This window comes from Populus nigra, chromosome 8 (assembly GCF_951802175.1).
Source record: "Populus nigra chromosome 8, ddPopNigr1.1, whole genome shotgun sequence".
Classification (NCBI taxonomy): Eukaryota; Viridiplantae; Streptophyta; class Magnoliopsida; order Malpighiales; family Salicaceae; genus Populus; species Populus nigra.
In genome coordinates, this window is record NC_084859.1 from 16,572,272 (window position 1) to 16,595,719 (window position 23,448).

The window sequence follows — 23,448 nt, forward strand, 5'->3', positions numbered from 1 at the left end:
AACAAACAAATAAGTTAATATATCTTGTTGTTTTGTTGCATAAAGCAACGCGGCTTCATTATCTTAGAAGAATTGGGCTCAGGACACGGCAAAATAGTTTTTTTTTTGTTTTTGTGTTATTTTAAAAAAAAATTCATATTTTTTTTATTTTAGTTTATTTTAATATATTGATATTAAAAATAAATTTTAAAAATAAAATAAAATTTATTTTAATATATTTTTAAATATACATTAAAAAATCTTCAATGTGAGGTTTTTATGAACTTTATTTTATTTTAATTTAATAAATTGATTTTATTTTAATTAAAAAATAAAAATAGATAATAAAGATATTTTTTAAATCATGATATTTTAGGAATTTTTTTTTATGAAAGTATAAATTAAATAAAAAACGTTTTGAGTCAATCTAAAATAATGTAACAGAGATGTAACTTAGATAATAAGGGGTGAGTCAATCTGGATAAAACTCATGGTCTAGATTATAAGATCAAAATAATTTAAGAAAAAAATAAAGAAAACCACAAAGATAATTTTAAAAAAATAATATTGAACAATAAAATAAAAAATAAAAATAAAAGATATAGATTTATATTAACTTTTTAAATCCGTCATCTAATTTATTAACCACAAGCATCATATATGAAAAATAATAAAGCATACTTCTTAGCAAATTAAACACTAAATAATGAAAAGAAAAAAAATAGCTGCACAAAAAATCTAAAATAAAAAATAAAGATGAAAATTAAAATTAAAATTAAAATAATGAAATATTCAATAGGTCTATTAATTGTAATGAGATTTATCAAAATTAAACAGATGAAATTCAAATCTCCAGAAGGTCTTTTTTAGAATTTCCATTGAAATGGATTTCAACAGAAATCAAAGTCAATGTCGTGAAGCGAAGACTTTGCTTTTTAGGCGTCCCCATTCCATTAGTTTGGCTACATAAATCAACGCGGTTATTTTAGCTTTATTTCTTGTAGATTGGTTGCATAAAGCAAGGCGGCTTCACTAATGTAATGCACAGTATTTTTAATATTATATATTTTTATTTAAAAATACATTAAAATAAATTTTTTAATTTTTAATATTAATATATTAAAATCATCAAAAACATATTAAAAAATATTTTTAAGACAAACATAAAATACTTTTAAACACAATTAAAAACACAATAGTGAGCAGGCACATAGAAAAGTTAGGCTTAGGTTATGGTATTCGAAAATTTTCTGTGTGGAAGGAGGTTTTTGTTCTAATAACTTTATTTTATTTTGATTATTATGTAAAGAAAGGCCTATCCTATGCAAAATCTAACGAATCTCTCGATAAATCGAAAAAAATAAAAATCTCTTAAGTCTGAATTTTTCTCCAATATCTTTTACCTTTTTATTTTATATATATTTCTTTACAAATTTAATAATTTCTTTTTTTATGATATCATCCGTATAACATTGATGTTGAAATGAGAGAAGGACCGTGACGTTTTAATGGACTGGAATTTCTTACTCTCCTTCCATGAACTTTCTTCCCCTGCTCTTAACTCCTTTTCTGTCGCTTCTTACCTTCTTCCCAAGAGAAATGTAATAATAGAATATATCTAGGTTAAAGGCCTTCAGGATGAACCTTCCCCGACAGTTTCCTTCCCAACTCTTGGTATATATATCGCTATTCAAGACCTGTCAATTACTTTCAACATCTTTTTTTTCTCTTCCTGTCCTAATTCCATCCTCAAATCCATGAAGGGAACTTGCTTTCTTAATTTCATTCCAACTTTTTTGTTGCTAGTTTCCATGGCTTACAGTGCAATGGAAGTAACTAATATTACAGCCGATCAAACTGCTCTTCTAGCTCTTAAAGCCCATCTTACTGACCCTCATAACATCTTGCCAAACAACTGGTCCACCACTGCCTCTGTATGCAGCTGGATTGGTGTCACTTGTGGTGCTCAGCGCGACCGAGTGAGCGGCTTGAATCTTTCTCACATGAGTCTTTCTGGCTACGTCCCTTCAGAGATTGGAAACCTGTCATCCCTCGTTTTCCTATCCATTAGAAACAACAATTTCCAAGGGTCCCTGCCTAATGAGTTAGCTCACTTGCTTCACCTGGAGTTTCTTGACCTTGGATTCAATTCATTCACCGGAGACATTCCTCCAAGCTTAGGTTCCTTGCCTAAACTCAAAAGCTTGTTGCTAGAAGCTAACTTTTTCTTAGGCAATTTACCATTATCACTATGGAATATATCCTCATTGCAAACAATCAATATGAGTTACAACCAGCTTCATGGTTTCATGCCCTCCAGCGTCTTCAGCAGGCCTTCACTGTATACAATTGATCTAAGTTTCAATAAACTATCGGGTGAAATCCCAATGGATATTTTCAATCATCTCCCTGAATTAAGAGGGATCTATTTCTCCAGGAATCGACTCAGTGGTATGCTCCTGCCATTTCTTTTTTAATTTTTAAGCACGTCCTTAATTATGTTGGATATAGACATTGCCATAGATTCTGCAGTAGATGCATTATGCATCCTATGTAACTATGCTCCCGAAGGTGTTTCATGTCAAATCCTTCGCAAGAGGACTATAGGACTCGTAACCTTTTACAGAATTCAGAATTCTTCTTTCAACATCTATTATTGAGATATTTGTGCCTTTAAGTAGATGCACTAAAGTGAACTACAAAATGATATGTCAAGGTTTGATCTTATTATTCACATTGGCCATATCTGATTCTCTAGCCAAATGGTATCCATAATCTGACCAACTCTGTTTATCAATTAGTTGGTCTGCAGGGTCATGGCTCACTATGTCCCAGAAGAGACAATCATTCACTAGTGCCCTCTAAATTTGTTTCTTATCAAGGGATTTGCTTACGAACCTATTGAAATTTATCTCTGAAAATATCTTCAACAGTTATTCTATCAACTCTAGGTGCAGTGCTTGTTTCCATTCTGAACTTGGCAGAGTACTTTAGCCTCTGTATCTGGAATCTGGATTATGACCGTGGACATTGTTAATGAGACTAGTCTTTTGAAACAGAACATTATTATGAAACTCAAAATGTCTGCAAATTCACCGGCATCTTCAATATACTGATCTTTGATTAATAGTCTCTCATCATATATTTATCCAGACATTTTCTTCTACTGCCTGAGAAAGATGGATTTTGGTGAATTTGCAGGAAGCATTCCAAGAACTATCGGGAACTGTACATTGATTGAGGAGATAAATTTCAGTGAAAACAACTTGACAGGTGAGATCAAGCCAAACTGCCCCTTTCAACTTACCTTGTTATGATTAGTTCTATTGAGTTTCAGTGAAAAAAACTTGATATTGTGCCTTGATATTCTGATCATGGCAGGTGTATTACCACCTGAATTGGGTGGCCTTACCAACCTGAAAACATTGAGAATCGACGACAATGCTTTAATTGGCAATGTTCCATCCGCGCTCTTCAATATATCGGCAATTGAAGTTATTGGGATGTATGCAAATTTGCTTTCAGGGAGTCTTCCTCCAACCATGGGCCTTTTCATGCCGAACCTAAGGGAGCTTCGTCTAGGGGGAAATGAACTCGAGGGAACAATTCCTAGCTCTATCTCCAATGCATCTACTCTCGCTGTCGTGGACTTATCCAACAATTCATTTACTGGTCTTATTCCTGGCACACTTGGTAACCTGAGACAACTTCAAGTGCTCAATCTAGCCAACAATCATTTGACGAGCGAGTCTTCTACACCACAGTTAAGTATTCTCTCTGCATTGGAAAATTGCAAGAATCTGAGAAGGATATATTTGTCAGTCAATCCCCTCAATACCACCCTTCCAATTTCCTTTGGAAATCTCTCTTCCTCACTTGAACAGTTTTGGGCAGACGATTGCAACCTTAAGGGGAACATTCCTAATACAATCGGCAATTTAAGCAGCCTGATAGCTTTGAGCTTGGCAAACAACGAACTGGCCAGTGTAGTTCCAACTGCAACTGAAAGATTGACAAATCTCCAACTTTTGGATCTCCAAGGTAATCAACTAGAGGGAAATATCACAGATAACCTTTGCCACTCGGACAGCTTGTTTGACTTATCCTTGGGTGGTAATAAGCTTTCCGGATCTATCCCTGAATGCTTGGGTAATCTGACAACTTTAAGACATCTCAACTTAAGCTCCAATAACTTCACTTCCACAATACCCTTGTCCTTGGGGAACCTTGCAGGTATTTTGGTTCTCAACCTGTCGTCAAACTTTCTCAGTGGGTCTCTCCCGTTAGTATTCAGACAACTGATGGTCGCGGAAGAAATTGATTTGTCAAGGAATCAGTTATCAGGTCAAATTCCAAACAGCACATGGGACCTTAAGAATCTAGCCTATCTCTCCTTGGCTACAAATAGATTGCAAGGTCCTATTCCTGGGTCACTTAGTTTTGCAGTAAGCTTGGAGTTCTTGGATCTCTCTCATAACAGTCTTTCTGGACTTATTCCCAAGTCCTTAGAGACACTCTTTCATCTCAAATATTTTAATGTGTCTTTCAATGTACTACAGGGAGAAATTCCTAGTGAGGGACCTTTCAGAAACTTCTCAGCTCAGTCATACATGATGAACAATGGACTTTGCGGTGCACCACGCCTACAAGTTCCACTTTGCAAAACTTATGCTCTCCGAGGATCAACAGTAACCCTCGTGTTCCTTCTGGAATTGATTTTACCATTAATTGCTGCTACAATGGCAGCATTATACATATTCATATGGTTAAGATGCCCAAAAAAGAATGTTCGTCCGAACCTGGTCAATACAAGGTTTACATACCGAGACCTTGAGCAAGCAACAGATGGATTTGGTGAAGGCAATCTCCTTGGGAGGGGGAGTTTTGGTTCAGTATACAAAGGAACACTTAGAGATGGGAAGATTGTCGCAATAAAGGTTTTCGATGCTGAAAATGAAGTTTGTTGTAGGAGTTTTGAAGTTGAGCGTGAAGTGATGTGCAATGCCTGTCATCCGAATATCATCACAATTTTTTGCAGCTCTAATGCTGTTAATTTTAAAGCCTTGGTAATAGAGTACATGGTTAATGGGAGCCTCGACAAGTGGCTTTATACTCACAACTACAGTCTGGATATCCTACAAAGACTCGACATAATGATAAACACTGCATCAGCCTTAGAATACCTTCATTCTAGTTGTTCAAGGATTATTATTCATGGTGATTTAAAGCCCAGCAACATCCTGCTAGATGAAGATATGATTTCACGTTTGAGTGATTTTAGCATTTCCCAGTTCTTAAAACCAGATGGTCAACATAATTCTTCAGGACCAAGCCTCTTTCTTGGCACAATTGGATATGTGGCACCAGGTAATGCTTCTGCTTCATGAATCATCTTCCGTGTTATGTTGCTAGCTTGTGCGCTCCTTCTTATGATTAACTCTATTTAAATGCAGAATATGGTATTCATGGAATTGTTTCGACAGAAACAGATGTGTACAGTTTTGGTATTTTGTTGATGGAAACTTTCACAGGGAAGAAGCCGACGGATGAAATGTTTGGAGGAGAAATGAGCTTGAGAAGTTGGATCATGGAGACATTACCCCGTGAAATAGAAAGAGTAGTTGATCCTTGTTTATTACAGAATGAGGAAGAATACTTCCATACTAAAACCACATGTCTATCGGATATTATGAGATTGGCTCTGATGTGCACTTCAGAGTCACCCGTTGAGAGGTTAAATATGAAAGTAGTAGTAGACACACTTGATGAGATCAAACGATTGTTTCTCTGGAATATCTCTGGAGACGACTCTGGTGAGTCCAATTTGGAAGAGTTATATCCGAATCACATTAGAAATAACATGAAAAAGTTCGTGAAATGGAGGAGGGAAACCCTGTTGCCTAACCTGGAGTGGCGTTTGCCTGATTACCAATACGAGACTAACAGTTGAACGTTAGAGTCTGCTTGTAGTTAGTTCTTGTCAATGCAAAGCCCTTTGTTCTTTGCTTAGAAATTGAAAGATGACAATCAAGTTATGGTCATGTCATACATATCTAGTTATTGTAGTAACAATTGGCATTGTCCTGCTTATTGCATTTACAATCCTGATAAGTTCATGCTTACAATCTACATGGGAGCTCTTGGCTTTCAAGCACAAAATACGGCTCAGGTTTATGTTGCTTGGACTTAGGTACAGGTTTCAAGTATTTGACATGTCAAATCTCTAAAAACTAGGACATGGTGACCCAGCAAAGAAGAGTCTAAAACTTAGATTTGCTTAAAAGTTTATGCTATTTATAAACTCGTATAAATGTATCATTAACAACTAAAATTGCAAGCTTAAAGAGATTGAAGAAAAAAAACATAATTAATAAGAGTTAAAACTAGTTGATTGTATAGTAGTTACGTGATCCATGTTGTTTTTTCTTATTGAAGTAGTAGTATACTAGATAGGTTGCTAACTCAGACAAATGTGACAATGCCAAGTCAGGCTAAGTCACAAAGTCTTGAGCAAAAAAGAGTGCAAATGTAAAGAGGGGTGCCAAGGAAGTTAAAAGGGTGACACTGCCTGTTATTGCCAATAAATTTTTTTACAGAGGTTAAGATAGAGCTGCCATCCATTTGTTGCCCAACTCTTCAATGAATGGACCTGCAAAAAAAATGAAAATGTTGTCATGTGAGCGGGTCTGGCAATGTTTTACAAAGGGGCAATACTAACATTTCAGGATTTTGAGATCAAAACATGAAAACGCTTGTTCTATTGCTGGCAAAAAAAAAAAAATCGCTTCAGGAGTAAAACAATGTTTCCATGCAAGAACAGTAAATCCAGGTAACAGAGTGAAACAATGCATCAATCTATATTAACATGTCAAGAGCCTAAAAGATACAGAGTTGAACCCGTCATAATACATGAGCCACCTCAATATCAGCATCCAAGATGTAATGTTCTAGTTATGAAAAACTAGAAAAAAGTGTTAGAAAGGCATTTCAGATGCTAAGATAGAGATAAATATAGGCTAGTGTTGATCTACACCACCACGCAAAAAACAACAACAACATGTTGGGAAATTCCAGAACTCAAACACACATCAATTTACGTGGTTCGGCAACTTGCCTACTCCACGGAGCTACTGGTTTGTATTAATCACTCAAAGAAACAATACAAACAAAGAAGAAGGAGAAAACTCTTCTCAACTCAACTCTACTCACTCAAGCTCTCTCTACTGCTCTCACTTCTTCTTTTGTTCTCTCTGTGTTTTTCACACTTTCAATTTCTTCTTCTCTGCCGCTCTTCAATGAGCATACATATGTCTATACAAATGGGAGTGAAGAGGCATAAATCATTGCATGATTTATGCCATTGATTATGTCCTCCACCATGTGTTAAGTAGGAGATTAGGTATTCCCACTTGCATATGGTGGGACATTGTTTGTCTTCCACTTGCTAACAATCTCCCACTTGGAGACAAACAATGAAATCATCTTTTATCCTTGAAGACCAACTGAAGTTTTGCACAACTTCAGTTTATCAAGTGTAACTCCTTTGGTTAACATGTCAGCTGGATTCTTGCTTCCGCAGACCTTTTCTAACAATAGTTGCTCCTCGTCTAGCAATTGTCGGATGAAGTGATATTTGATCTGAATATGCTTAGTCCTTGAGTGAAATGCTGGATTCTTGGCAAGGAAGATTGCACTCTGACTATCGCTATACAAAGTACCCTTTCCATTCATCTTGCCCAATTCTTTCAGAAAACTCTGCAACCATACGATCTCTTTTGCAGATTCCGAGACTGCAACATATTCAACTTCTGTTGTTGAAAGAGCGACGATCTTTTGCAAGGTAAAACTCCAGGAAATAGCAGTACCTCCTAGAGTATATACATATCCTGTAGTGCTCTTTCGGCTATCAACATCTCTTGCTAGATCAGCGTCTACAAAACCTTCAAGTTTCAAACCACCAGCTATGAAGGTGAGACATGTCTCCGATGAACCTTTTAAGTACCTCATGATCCATTTCACCGCCTCCCAATGCTGCTTTCCAGGATTGCTCATATATTAGCTTACAACTCCCACTGCATGGGCAATGCCTGGTCTGGTATAGACCATAGCATACATTAAAGAGCCGATAGCTGAGGCGTATGGAATCTTATCCATGAATCCACATTCTAGCTCAGTTTTTGGTGACTGGTCTTTGCTGAGCTTGAAATGATTCCCTAGAGGTGTACTTACTGGTTTAGCATTATCCATACTAAACCTGCTGAGAACCTTCTTGACATACTCTATTTGTGAAAGCTTTAGTATGCCTTTGTCTTGATCTCTGATGATTCTCATGCCAAGTATTTGTTTAGCAACTCCCAGATCCTTCATTTCAAACTATTTTGACAATTGTTGTTTCAGCTTGTTAATCTCCTCAATGCTGGATCCTGCAATCAACATATCATCCATATATAATAGTAGAATGATATAGGAGTTGTCAAAATGTTTGACATAGCAATAATGATCAGCCTAGCATCTTGTGTATCCTGAACTACACATGAAGTTGTCAAACTTCTTGTACCACTGTCTTAGAGCTTGCTTCAAGCCGTATAAGCTTTTCTTTAGCTTGCAGACTTGTTTCTCCTTTCCTTGTATTTCAAACCCCTCTGGTTGTTGCATGTAAATGTCTTCCTCCAATTCTACATGAAGAAAGGCTGTTTTTACATCTAATTTGTTGTAACCCAATTTTGGATCCACCAAGATTTTCTCGAATGTTATTTTATTTCTATTATTATTTATAAAAATCCAAAAAAATTAAGAAAAAAGTTTAAAAATTCAAAAATATACTTTTCTCAAGTCAACCGCATCTTTCCATCAAAACCGAGTCCACCGGGTCAATACGGGTCAAACCATGTCGACCAGGGTAAACAATGAGTTTCGGGCCGTTTCGGGTCAAAACCGTCATTTTGGGTCAAAACCGAGTCCACCGGGTCAATACGGGTCAAACCATGTCGACCAGGGTAAAAAATGAGTTTCGGGCCATTTCGGGTCAAAACCGTCATTTTTGACCAAAACCAAGTCCACCGGGTCAATACGGGTCAAACCATGTCGACCAGGGTAAAAACTGAGTTTCGGGCCGTTTCGGGTCAAAACCGTCATTTTTGGTCAAAACCGAGTCCACCGGGTCAATACGGGTCAAACCATGTCGACCAGGGTAAAAAATGAGTTTCGGGCCGTTTCGGGTCAAAACCGTCATTTTTGACCAAAACCGAGTCCATCGGGTCAATACGGGTCAAACCATGTCGACCAGGGTAAAAAATGAGTTTCGGGCCGTTTCGGGTCAAAACCATCATTTTTGACCAAAACCGAGTCCACCGGGTCAATACGGGTCAAACCATGTCGACCACGGTAAAAAATGAGTTTCGGGTCATTTTGGGTCAAAACTATTATTTTCGGTTATTAAAATTAATTTTTAGCGGTTGAAACGAGGTTTTTCTAATACTGATTTGAGTTTTTAATTTTATCTATATAAATATACATATTATTATATATAATAAAACAAAATTAATAATACAAATTTGTTATATTAGGCGGGGTAGTTACACTAATTGTAGGCAGAGTAGTTGGCGTACACAATTTTTCTTCTTAAAGCAGATGTGTGTTGTCCCCTGTCATTGGCTATAAATAGCCAGTGACAGTACGCCAGAGGGAGGAAAAAAAAAAAGAAAGGAGGAAGAAAAAAAAAGAAAAGGGGAAAAAGAACAAAGAAAAAATCTTTACTATTCACGGTTTTTTTCACTATTTCTTCATGCGAGCAGGATATTGATTTTCAAAAAAAACAATTTGAAAAATGCCAAATATATCCTAACCGTTAGATCTAGAGTGTTTAGATCTGAACCATTGATTTAATAGGGTACAATAGAGCTTACCACACCAAATTAAAATCCAAATCAATCTCAGCCCTTAAAACAATTCTCCTTTAGATCCGTTGCGCCACGTCATCCGGTGTACCGAGCGTTCGGTGTACCGCGACACACCAGATCATGGCTCCTCTAATCCGGACCGTCTGATCAACTTCCAGATCCAGCCAATCGCAGCCGCATGATCAGTTCAAAGGAGATCCAACGGTTCACAGCCTTCAGATGCACCGGTGAACCATGCGCGCGTTCACACCATAGCACAGCTTAGAGTCTCTCTCTCCTCTCGCCGGCGACTCTCTCTCTCTCCCCCGATCTCCCATCTCCGGCCGTCTCCAGCTTCCGCACCACCACAGAAAGTTTTCTCCCTTGATGTAAAGAAAAACCCCGGTGGTTTTCATTGATTTCGCCGCCTCAGTTGGCCGGAAAAGGGCCGCGATTGTCGGCGGCCACCGAAGCTTCAAGTCGTCGATTCTCCTTCGTCAGCCATCAACGACCGACGATACCACCTCCATCAGAATCCTCGTCCTCAGATCTACCAGGATCGACCGTCGGTTGGACAGAAATCTCGCCGGGAAATCTCGCCGCCGCCCACAGTAACCGCGCGTGTGCCACACGCGCCGCCAGTGGCATTTTCGTAATTTTTTGAGAAATCCGAGGGTATTTCAGTCCTTTACCTATACATCGACACTCAGGTAATTTTTTGGGTTTCAACTGGTATTTTTGATATTTTTTTATATATAAATGCTTGTAAATTTTCTTGCATGTTGTAAAAAATACAAAAAAACAAAGTCGACAAGTCTCCTAATTTTTAGGGACTGATGTCAGTTTTAACGCGTCTCCTATTTTTAGGGACCGACGTTAACCGTTTTTAAAAAACAAGTTACCAATAAACCCAAAATATAATGGATTATATCCATTATTTCTTTTGGTAACCCAGACGTAATTCTCCTTTTTAGGGACAAACGTCAATATTTTAGACGAGTCTCCTAATTTTTAGGGACTGATGTTATTTTTAATGTGTCTCCTATTTTTAGGGACCGACATTAATCATTAAAAAATTTACAAATAAGCCCAAAATATAATCGCATTTGAATCAAATAGAAAACACACAAGTAAGGGTAACCTTTCTATTGAAAGGATGTTTTAAGGGTGGTGTCTACCTTCCCTTAATCATAACTAACCCCGTACCCGAATCTCTGGGACCAGTGTCTAATTTGGGATTTCTAGTTCCCTCAAATTACTAGATGGCGACTCCAATAAAATCTTTGTTTCCCCCAATCGAGAAAAAAAACCTTTTTGTTAAAATAAACAAAAAAAGCTTGAGCCGTCGCCCGACGTCGTGTATCGACATAATTATTCAAGATGTAAATTCTCTGCTGCTACTATCCTCAGAACAACTTTGATTGTTGTAAGCTTCACAACTGGAGAAAATATCTCAGAGTAGTTAATCCCTTTCTTTTATTGAAACCCTTTTACAACAAGTCTTGCCTTGAACTGTTTGCTTCCGTCATGCTCAATCTTTACTCTGTAAACCCACTTGTTTTGCAAAGCCTTCTTTCCTTCAGGTAGTGTGGTCAGCTCCCAGGTCTTGTTCTTCAGCAACGAACTCATCTCATCCTTCATGGCTAACTCCCACTTGCTTGAGTTTCCATATTGTAAGGATTCTTCATAACTTAGCGGCTCACCACCATTTGTCAGCAAAATATAATTCAGTAGAAGTGTGAACCGTTGTGGGGGCTTTACAGTCCTTGAAGACCTGCGAACATAAATAATTGGTTCACTTGGCTCTGCATCGTCTTGTGTAGTGGTGGGTACAGATATGCTTGAATCTTCTTGTAAAGACTCTTGAGTTTTGTTCTGCTCGGTAACATCAGGAAGACTTTCTAATCTTATGAATTCAGATTTTTGTGGACTTGTATCTGAATCAGTCATATCTGTTTCTACACTTGATTTGTCTTTGTACAAAACTTTCTCATTGAAGATCACGTTCCTGCTTCTGATAATCTTTCTGTTCTGATCATCCCAGAACCGAAATCCAAATTCTTCATCTCCATAGCCAATGAAGAAACATTTCTTGGATTTGGCATCTAGCTTGTTGCGAGCATCAGAATCTATATGCATATAGGAAACACACCCAAAGACCTTTAAATGAGAGAGTTGTACCTCTTTTCCTCTCCATACTTCCTCGGGCAGTCTGAACTCCAAAGGAACTGATGGCCCACGGTTGATCAAATAAACTATAATATGAACTGCATCAGCCCAAAATGTTTGAGGTAGCCCTAAATGCAACCTCATGCTTCTAGCTCGTTCATTGATGGCCCGGTTCATTCGTTCAGCAATGCCATTCTGTTGTGGTGTGCCTGGAACGGTCTTTTCCATTCTGATACCATTAACAGCACAATACTCTTTGAAACCTCCATCAATGTATTCTCCTCCATTATCAGATCTTAAGCATTTCAACTTCAAACCTGATTCATTCTCAACCATAGCCTTCCACTTCTTGAATGTTTCGAACACATCAGATTTATTTTTCAAAAAGTAGACCTATACCTTTCTGCTAAAATCATCAATGAAAGTCACGTAATACCGAGAACCTCCAAGAGATGCTACTGGAAGATTTCAACTTCAAACCTGATTCATTCTCAACCATAGCCTTCCACTTCTTGAATGTTTCAAACACATCAGATTTATTTTTCAGAAAGTAGACCTATACCTTTCTGCTAAAATCATCAATGAAAGTCACGTAATACCGAGAACCTCCAAGAGATGCTACTGGAGATGGTCTCCATAAATCTGTGTGCACCAGTTCTAGCTTTCTTGGTCTTAAGGTCCTGCCAACCTTTAAGAAACCGAGCTTCTTCTGTTTTTCAAGAACACAATTTTCACAAATGTCTAGATCAACATTTTTAAGCTCTGGCAGTTTTCCCTTCTATTGAAATATCTTCATCCCCTTTTGACTCATATGGCCGAGTCTACAGTGCCAAAGCTGTGCTTGATTTTCTGCTTCAGTAGAGGCAATAATGTCTGCAAATCTTGTGGTCATATATAGGGTGCCGATTTTCTTTCCACGAGCTAAAACCATTGCTCCTTTTGATACATTCCACATACCTCCAGAAAAAAGGATTGAATGACCACTCTCATCAAGTTGTCCGGCTGAGATCAACTTCTTCTTTAGTCCAGGAACATGCCTTACATTTTACAAGTTCCATGTAGATCTATTCATTGTCTTGATCTGCACTTCTCCTATACCCACAATCTTCATTGGTTGTCCATCGGCCAGATAGACTACACCGTGATCTCCAGCAACATAGTTTTGTATCATCTCATGGTGTGGTGTACAGTGGAATGAAGCACCAGAATCAAGAATCCAATCATCAATTGGACTTTGTACAGTAAGAATCAAAGCGTCTTGCACCTCATCTGTGGTAGCGTTTGCAGAGTCAGCTTCAGGTTTTTTCGGTTTTGTGCAATTCCTCATGAAATGACCAGGTTTGCCACAATTCCAACATTCAACCTGCTTTCTGGGTCCGAACTTGATTTTACTTCTGTATCTTGATTTGGATCTGCCTCTGGATAAGCCTCTATCTTGTCTCCTCCCTCGAGTGTTAATGTTGAGAGCTGATCCTGAACTTGAACTTTCACCTGAGTCTTTCCTTCGCACTTCTTCAGCTAAAATCAAGTCTCGGATGTCATCATATTTCAGTTTAGATTTTCCAGCTGAGTTGCTCACGGCTGTCCTTATACCTTCCCAACTGCTTGGAAGTGAAGCTAGCAAAATGAGTGCACGGATCTCATCATTAAACTCAATCTCTACAGATGACAATTGATTTGTGATAGTATTGAAGTTGTTGAGATGTTGTGTAACAGAGGTGCTTTCTGTCATCTTCAAGTTGAATAACTTCTTCATCAGGTGCACTTTATTATTTGCTGAGGGCTTCTCATACATCCCAGACAAGGCTTCCATCAATTTTACAGTGGATTTTTCTTTTGTAACATTGTGAGCAACTCTTCTTGACAAGGATAGCCAGATAATGCCTAAAACCTGTCTATCAAGAATTTGCCAATCTTCTTCTGGCATATTCTCTAGTTTGCTCCCCAATAAAGAAAGATGAAGTTTCTTCCCATATAAATAGTCTTCAATTTGCATTTTCCAATATCCAAAATCAGTTCAATCAAATTTTTCAATTCCCGCAGCTTTTATTTCATCTACCATTTTTAATACGTCTCGGATTTGAATCTATCAAATCTGACCTTACAGATGTGTCCGGAACGACCCAAAATATTGGAAATGACATTGAGATCACCCAAATCGCACTTCGGATGGCTCAGATTTTAACTGTCAAAGTTTTAGGTTAACAGACGGTGCAGATGAAGCCGCGTGTCAAGCCAAAATAGTGTCTGCGAAGCACTGAATCAAAACCCAAATCGATGACGCGGCAGGATGACATGTCAGACATGTAAGTTTCACCGGGCCCACTTGTGCTGACGTGGCAGATGCACACATACTTTGGACTGACGTGGCATGTGATGACGTGTCTGCTGACCGGTCTGATGATGTGGCTGATGACTGTGCAGAAGTGCTGGCATGGCTGCTGACTGGCGGATGACGTGGCGGGTCAACCCAGTTCAGTTGCAGACAATCGGGCGAAGACGACGCGTGGAGAGCGTGGTGCGCGTGGGCGCGCTAGGCAGTGTTGTCGTCGGCGCGTGCGGGCATACAGGATGTCGGTTCTTCGCCGGGTTTTCAACAGTGAATTCTTCTTGTCTTCCCCTACACGATGGTAATGTCAAAAACACGTTTTGAGAACTTTGATTTTTGAGTTTGGATCAAACACCCTCTTTTTCAAGAACACGCTCTGATACCAGTTGTTGGGAAATTCCAGAACTCAAACACACATCAATTTACGTGGTTCGGCAACTTGCCTACTCCACAGAGCTACTGGTTTGTATTAATCACTCAAAGAAACAATACAAACAAAAGAGGAGAAAACTCTTATCAACTCAACTCTACTCACTCAAGCTCTCTCTACTGCTCTCACTTCTTCTTTTGTTCTCTCTGTGTTTTTCACACTTTCAATTTCTTCTTCTCTGCCGCTCTTCAATGAGCATACATATGTATATACAAATGGGAGTGAAGAGGCATAAATTATTGCATGATTTATGCCATTGATTATGTCCTCCACCATGTGTCAAGTGGGAGATTAGGTATTCCCACTTGCATATGGTGGGACATTGTTTGTCTTCCACTTGCTAACACAACATACCAAGCAAATCACAACCTTGTTAAGTAAGAACCATTAAACAGGCTAAAACGGGGCAGGAGCAAACCCGAAACCAAAAAATGAAGCGTCGAGGGTGAAACAAAAATAAAAACAAACCTGAACCAAAAAAACATAAGTTGTAAGGGGTCAAAAAACGTGAAATCTGAAATCAATGCATCAATTGATTCATTGGTATATAGAAAAATGACAATAAACCCGTGAAAAAACAACATAACAGGAAAATAGAGCCACCTCATTGAACCACCCTTGGAGAGGGACAACCTCTTGAGAAGTGGAGAGAAATTAAAAAAAGAAAAAAAGAAAAAGAAGCTGGATAAGAAGTAGCTAAGCATGATAGGAGATAAGCAGAAAGAGAAGCAAAAAGTAAAGGAAAGAAATCGCAAAGAAAGAAAAGAACCAAAGAGATTGGCCAATAGTCTGGGAAAAGAAGAGAAACCAAAATCCCAGTGCAGCAAACATCCGCTTCAGTAGAGAACACACTCCTACACCCTGAAAAAAAAAATAATCTACAAATAAGAGTAAAAATGCACAATACAAGGATGAACTGAAATCTGAAACAAAGAGAAGAGAGTAACCAGGAAAACATAAAGGAGAACCAAAAAACAAATCAAGGGAGTCGATTGTTGTCATTAAAATTTGGCAAATCCTGTAGGAAAAGAAAGCAAACAGAAATATAAATCCAAGCTAAAGGTGTAGCACAACCAATCCAATAAGCAAAAAAGGGGGGAAAAAGGCAAAGACCAAAGGAAGCACAGTCAATTTTGATGGAGAATATTAGAAGGAAGCAAAATCGAATAAAAGGGTTGGGAAAAAAAACTGCGAAGGACACAGCCTAAACCAAGGTGGCAAAAACTTCAAAGAAAATGAAACGAATTAAAAAAAACAAACAAAAGAAGATGGCATCATTACATAAACTAAGCTCGGCATTATTACATAATAATATCATAGTCTCTGACAATTGATACAAAGACAGAAGTTCTCTCATGACTGAAATAAGGAGTAGAGTCCTAGAAAAATGGTTCAATAGTCATAAATGTTAAAGTTTGGTACCAAAACTGGAATAGGATTACTTAGTAGTAATCTACTATATTGCTATTTATCTGTTAGCTGATAGTATTATCTAGATTAGGATGTTTCTTTCAATTCATTTGTTTAAGCTTATCTAGGATTAGACTATCTTGTTATACAACTCCTTTGATAAAGGAGAACATAGTTGGTACGTTACTTTAGTGTTTCATTTTTCTGTAATGTTTGTTTCCTTCTATAAATAAAACATTGGGGATGGCAGTAACCAACAGAGATATTTTATGCTCCTTGTTCTTCAATTGTAAAGTCTTTGTTCTTTGTTCTTTGTTCTTTGTTCTTTTTCTCAGTTCATAAACATTAGTCTGTTCTTTATATATCAGTTTTTTACAACAATTGGTATCAGAGCTCCTCTGATCTTTGAAGGGTTTGTGAGTGAAAACACGAGAGAATAGTAAGGTTAAATCAAAGCTTTCTGCTTTGAAGGGTTTGTGAGTGAAACATGAGAGATTAAGTGAGTTTTTTTTAGCAATGGATTTAGCAAATTTTTCAGCAAAAACACCAGTGTTCACAGGGTAGAATTATGGTGTGTGGGCTGTAAAAATGGAAACATATCTCAAAGCTTTTGACTTGTGAGAGATAGTGGAGAGTGATAGGCAACCCATTCCACTAGGAAACAATCCTACGATTGCACAGATGAAATTTTTCAATGAAGAAAAGGCAAAGTGATTCAAAGCTCTTACCTGTCTTCATAATGTTGTGAGTGAAGAAATCTTCACAAGGATTATGGCTTGTAAATCTACCAAAAAAACATGGGATAAATTAAAAGCAGAATTTCATGGTGATGAGAAGTCAAGAAAGATGCAAGTTTTAAATCTCAGAATGCAGTTTGAAGGTCTAAAGATGAGAGAAATCGATACCATCAAAGACTTCTCTTCTCAAATCTCAAAACTTGTGAATCAAGTGAGACTTTTGGGAGAAGATTTTCCATATTCAAGAATAGTAGAGAAAGTTCTAGTAAGTTTACCAGAGAAATTTGAACATAAAATTTGCTCTTTAAAAGATTCTAAAGATTTCTCAGAAATGAGTCTGCAAGAACTGGTAAATGCATTGCAAGCTGTGGAGCAAAGACAAGAAGGAACAAGTGAAGAGGCTCTTGTTGCAGTTTACAAGGAGAAGAGTCGGGCTAAGAATTTTTACAGAAACAATCAAGAAGAAAAAATAGAAAAAGGGAGAGGTTGGCAATCTAATAACTGGCAACAGAACAACAACAACATCTTCACTGAAGGGAAAGAGAAGAAAGAACATTTTCCTGCTTGCAAATTCTTTCAGAAAATAAATCATCTTGAAGTCTGGTGTTGGCTCAAGAATGCACAATGCCGAAACTGCAAGCAATTTGGTCACATCCAAAGATTCTGCAAAAATAAAGCAGAAACTGTAAAACAAGCTCAAGTAGCCGAGAGTTCAGAAGTGGATGAAGATCTTTTATTCATGGCTACAATACAGGAGATGTGTAACACAACCAAGGTAAATGACTCATCATGGTTTATTGATAGTGGCTGCATTAATCACATGACTGCAGATATGAGCTTATTCAAAGATTTGGATAAAGTTATTTATCTAGAGTTAGAATTGGCAATGGAGACTATGTGAAGGTTGAAGGAAAAGGAGCAATTGAAGTAGAAACAATGTCAGGTATAAAAACTCTTAAAAATGTTCTTTATGTACCTAAGATCAATCAAAATCTAGTTAGTGTGGGACAATTAATTGAATCTGGTTACTCAATATTCTTTAATGATGGAGTATGTGATATTAAAGATAAAAATGGAGTGCTACTGCTTTCTGCAAAAAAGATGAACAGAAGTTTTAATGTTGATTGGAGAGAAGTATGTTTGAATGCTAACACTTATGAGAACAATGGATCTGTTCTTTGGCACAAATGATTGGGGCACTTCAATTATACAACTTTAAAGAGAATGACTGACCTACAGATGACCTACGGGTTACCAGATATACAGGAACAAAAGAGCATTTGTGAAGCCTGTCAGTTAGGAAAATAAACTAGAGTTGTTTTTCCTGACAATGCATTCAGAGCACTGTCAAAACTCCAGCTTGTACATACAGATGTGTGTGGGCTGATGCATAATGAATCATTGAATGGTTCAAAGTATTTTCTTCTATTTGTTGATGATTATAGTAAATTATGCTGGATTTACTTTTTGAAATCAAAATCTTATGTGTTTGCTGAGTTTGTTAAATTCAAAGCAACAGTTGAACTAGAAACAAGAAACAGGTTTGAAGATCTGAGGGGAAGAATTGGAATGTGTAGCTTTGGAACCAAGGAGGAGTGTTGAAGTTTGGTACCAAAGCTGGAACAGGATTACTTAGTAGTAATCTATTGCATTGCTATCTATCTGTTAGCTGATAGCATTATCTAAATTAAGATGTTTCTTTGAATTCATTTGTTTAAGCTTATCTAGGATTAAACTATCTTGTTATACAATTCATTTGATAAAGGAGAACATAGCTGGTACGTTTCTTTAGTGTTTCATTTTTCTGTAATGTTTGTTTTCTTCTATAAATAAAATATTGGGGATGGCAATAACCAATTGAGATATTTTATGCTCCTTATTCTTCAACTGTAAAGTCTTTGTTCTTTGTTCTTTGTTTTTTTTCTCAGTTCATAAACATTAGTCTGTTTTTTATATATCAGTTTTTTATAATAATAAACACATAAGAAGTTCAATAAAACAAATCTTAATTACACCAAGAAAGAAGTTAAATAAAAAATAGAGAACGTTTCTTGTTAAAAAAACACTGTGGGTAGTGCCAACGGTATGGAAGCTGGTTAGAGGATATAATCCTGCAATTAAAACCATTCACCGTGAGGTTACGCGGCCAACAGGCTTTCCCTCCTCCATTTAGCAAACTTCTCCATGTTATTTCTGATGCGATCTGTTCTCAGGATCTCCAAGTTGAATTTCCCATGAATATCTCCGGAAATGCTCGCAACGAAGGATTGTTTGATGTCTTTGAGCATGTCGACAACTTGTTTCATATTTAACCTGTGAGCAGGTGACTCTGAACAGCACAATTGAGCCAATCTCATAATGAGCGACAAACATGTAATTTTTGCATCAAAATATTCTTCCTCATTCTCCATCAAACATGGATCGATTACTCTGGCTATGTGATTTTGTACCAATGACTCCTCCACCCAATTCTTCAAGCTTATTTCTCCATAAAACATTTCATCCGTCGGCTTCTTTCCCGTGAAAGTTTCCATAACCAAGATGCCAAAACTATAGACATCAGATTTTTCAGAAACAGTTCCATACAGTCCACATTCTGCATGTAAAATTAGAGTTAACTGTAGAATCTGATGACGTTACAGGGCTGTTGTTCAAAAAATTAAATCTATTTAAAAGGTTAACAAAACACTATAAGCTCATGCTTGCCCGAGAGGTGAGGTAAATATGATTGGTTTGATCTACATGGAATAGGTTTGTGAATAATGTGTGTGTAACAAGACTATCAAGAAGCATTACCTGGTGCCACATAACCAATTGTGCACAAAAACTTGCTTTGTTTAGCAGAACCCTGTTCATCTGGATCTAGAATCATGGAAATGCTATAATCACTAACGCGTGCGATCATATCTTCGTCTAGTAGGATGTTGCTTGGCTTTAAATCACAGTGAATAATAGTCCTCAAACAATCGTAATGGAGGTGTTTGATTGCTGCTGCAGTGTCGATCATCACGTCTAGTCTTTGTAGGATATCCAAGTGGTAATTGTGAGTATGAAGCCACTTTTCAAGGCTGCCATTAACCATGTACTCCATCACCAAGGCTTTAAAATTAATACCATTCAAGCTGCAGAAAATGGTGATAAGATTCGGATGAATGGCATTACACATTACTTCATACTCGACATCGAAACTGCTCGAACTTCTTTCATCTTCCACATCGAAAACCTTTATGGCAACTACCTTTCCATCACTTAGCGTCCCTTTGTATACTGTACCGAAGTTCCCAGAGCCAATTACGTTGCCTTCATCAAACCCATCTGTTGCAAGCCGAAGTTCTCGGCATGTATATCTTCCATAAGTAATTATGTTTGTGCTTGAGGGCATGTTCCTTTTCGGACATCTTAAGAATAGGATTGTGTATAATGCCACCACAACTAGTGTTATTGGCAAAATCAATTTTATAAAGAACATGAGGTTTTTGGCTGATCCCCTGTGACCAATTTTGCAAGGTGGAACTTGTAGGCGTGGTGCGCCGCAAAGTCCATTGTTCATCATGTATGACTGAGCTGAGAAGTTTCTGAAAGGTCCCTCACTAGGAATTTCTCCCTCTAGTCCATTGAAAGACACATTAAAATATTTGAGATGCAAGAGTGTCTCTAAGGACTTGGGAATAAGTCCAGAAAGACTGTTATGAGAGAGATCCAAGAACTCCAAGCTTACTGCAAAACTAAGTGACCCAGGAATAGGACCTTGCAATCTATTTGTAGCCAAGGAGAGATAAGCTAGATTCTTAAGGTCCCATGTGCTGTTTGGAATTTGACCTGATAACTGATTCCTTGACAAATCAATTTCTTCCGCGACCATCAGTTGTCTGAATACTAACGGGAGAGACCCACTGAGAAAGTTTGACGACAGGTTGAGAACCAAAATACCTGCAAGGTTCCCCAAGGACAAGGGTATTGTGGAAGTGAAGTTATTGGAGCTTAAGTTGAGATGTCTTAAAGTTGTCAGATTACCCAAGCATTCAGGGATAGATCCGGAAAGCTTATTACCACCCAAGGATAAGTCAAACAAGCTGTCCGAGTGGCAAAGGTTATCTGTGATATTTCCCTCTAGTTGATTACCTTGGAGATCCAAAAGTTGGAGATTTGTCAATCTTTCAGTTGTAGTTGGAACTACACTGGCCAGTTCGTTGTTTGCCAAGCTCAAAGCTATCAGGCTGCTTAAATTGCCGATTGTATTAGGAATGTTCCCCTTAAGGTTGCAATCGTCTGCCCAAAACTGTTCAAGTGAGGAAGAGAGATTTCCAAAGGAAATTGGAAGGGTGGTATTGAGGGGATTAACTGACAAATATATCCTTCTCAGATTCTTGCAATTTCCCAATGCAGAGAGAATACTTAACTGTGGTGTAGAAGACTCGCTCGTCAAATGATTGTTGGCTAGATTGAGCACTTGAAGTTGTCTCAGGTTACCAATTGTCCCAGGAATAAGACCAGTAAATGAATTGTTGGATAAGTCCACGACAGCGAGAGTAGATGCATTAGAGATGGAGCTAGGAATTGTTCCCTCGAGTTCATTTCCCCCTAGACGAAGCTCCCTTAGGTTCGGCATGAAAAGGCCCATGGTTGGAGGAAGACTCCCTGAAAGCAAATTTGCATACATCCCAATAACTTCAATTGCCGATATATTGAAGAGCGCGGATGGAACATTGCCAATTAAAGCATTGTCGTCCATTCTCAATGTTTTCAGGTTGGTAAGGCCACCCAATTCAGGTGGTAATACACCTGCCATGATCAGAATATCAAGGCACAATATCAAGTTTTTTTCACTGAAACTCAATAGAACTAGTCAACACAAGGTAAGTTTAGAAAGGGCCAGTTTGGCTTGATCTCACCTGTCAAGTTGTTTTCACTGAAATTTATCTCCTCAATCAATGTACAGTTACCGATAGTTCTTGAAATGCTTCCTGCAAATTCACCAAAATCCATCTTTCTCAAGCACTAAAGAAAATGTCTGGATAAATATATGATGAGAGACTATTAATCAAAGATCAGTATATTGAAGATGCCGGTGAATTTGCAGACATTTTGAGTTTCCTAATAATGTTATGTTTCGAAAGACTAGTCTCATTAACAATGTCCACAGTCATAATCCAGATACAGAGGCTAAAGTACTCTGCCAAGTTCAGAATGGAAACAAGCACTGCACCTAGAGTTGATAGAATAACTGTTGAAGATATTTTCAGAGATAAATTCAATAGGTTCGTAAGCAAATCCCTTGATAAGAAACAAATTTAGAGGGCACTAGTGAATGATTGTCTGTTCAGGGACATAGTGAGCCATGACCCTGCAGAACAACTAATTGATAAACAGAGTTGGTCAGATTATGGATACAATTTGGCTAGAGAATCAGATATGGCCAATGTGAATAATAAGATCAAACCGTTGACATATCATTTTGTAGTGCACTTTAGTGCATTTACTTAAAGCACGAATATCTCAATAATAGATGTTGAAAGAAGAATTCTGAATTCTGTAAAAGGTTACGAGTCCTATAGTCCTCTTGCAAAGGATTTGACATGAAACACCTTCTGGAGCATAGTTACATAGGATGCATAATGCATCTACTGCAGCATCTATGTCAATGTCTATATCCAACATAATTAAGGACATGCTTAAAAATTAAAAAAGAAATGGCAGGAGCATACCACTGAGTCGATTCCTGGAGAAATAGATCCCTCGTAATTCGGGGAGATGATTGAAAATATCCGTTGGGATTTCACCCGATAGGTGATTGAAACTTAGATCAATTGTATACAGTGAAGATCTGCTGAAGATGCTGGAGGGCATGAAACCATGAAGCTGGTTGTAACTGATATTGATTGTTTGCAATGAGGATATATTCCATAATGATAATGGTAAAGTGCCTAAGAAGTTGGCTTCTAGCAGCAAGCTTTTGAGTTTAGGCAAGGAACCTAAGCTTGGAGGAATGTCTCCGGTGAATGAGTTGAATCCAAAGTCAAGATACTCCAGGTGAAGCAAGTGAGCTAACTCATTAGGTCAGGGATCCATGGAAAGTGTTGTTTTCTAATGGATAGAGAAAGCAAGGAATGAAAGGTTTCCAATCTCTGAGGGGATGTAGCCAGAAAGACTCATGTGAGAAAGATTCAAGCCACTCACTCGGTCGCGCGGAGCACCACAAGTGACACCAATCCAGCTGCATACTGAGGCAGTGGTGACCAATTGTTTGCCAAGACGTTATGAGAATCATTAACAATTTTATCTTTCAAGGCTAGAAGAGAAGTCTGATCGGTGGAATTATTGGTGAGTACCATTCCTACGCAAGCCAGCAGCGAAAAGACTGAGATGAACTCAAGAAAGCAAGTACCCTTCATGGATGTCAGTCTGTCAGTTGAGATAAATATAGAAGTACAGTCTGGAAAAACTAACTGTGGAGGGTAAAATCACAGGCCTTCTGAATACCGACCGATAAGCTATAACTAGTTTAGGAAGCAGAAC

General features: G+C 37.9%; 2 protein-coding genes across 3 annotated transcripts; one reads left to right on the forward strand and one right to left on the reverse strand.

Annotated features, from left to right (window-relative positions):
* Nucleotides 1–1,551: 1,551 nt before the first annotated feature.
* On the forward strand, nt 1,552–6,074 carry LOC133701087 (LRR receptor-like serine/threonine-protein kinase GSO2). Of its 2 annotated transcripts, XM_062124875.1 has the most exons (5): nt 1,552–2,430; nt 3,181–3,252; nt 3,361–4,424; nt 4,539–5,346; nt 5,433–6,074. In XM_062124875.1, exons 1-5 carry the CDS (start codon nt 1,737–1,739, stop codon nt 5,927–5,929), a joined length of 3,135 nt encoding a protein of 1,044 aa, XP_061980859.1. In that variant the 5' UTR covers nt 1,552–1,736; the 3' UTR covers nt 5,930–6,074. The 2 variants fall into 2 exon arrangements, with proteins under 2 accessions (XP_061980859.1, XP_061980858.1); XM_062124874.1 differs by having other exon boundaries at nt 3,361–5,346.
* Nucleotides 6,075–18,876: 12,802 nt separating this feature from the next.
* Nucleotides 18,877–23,442, reverse strand: LOC133701322 (probable LRR receptor-like serine/threonine-protein kinase At3g47570). Its single transcript, XM_062125198.1, has 4 exons — nt 22,638–23,442; nt 21,825–21,896; nt 19,729–21,714; nt 18,877–19,528 (listed from the first exon to the last, which is right to left on the reverse strand). The coding sequence occupies exons 1-4, from the start codon at nt 22,777–22,779 to the stop codon at nt 19,071–19,073; spliced, it is 2,658 nt and encodes an 885-aa protein (XP_061981182.1). The 5' UTR covers nt 22,780–23,442; the 3' UTR covers nt 18,877–19,070.
* Nucleotides 23,443–23,448: the final 6 nt, after the last annotated feature.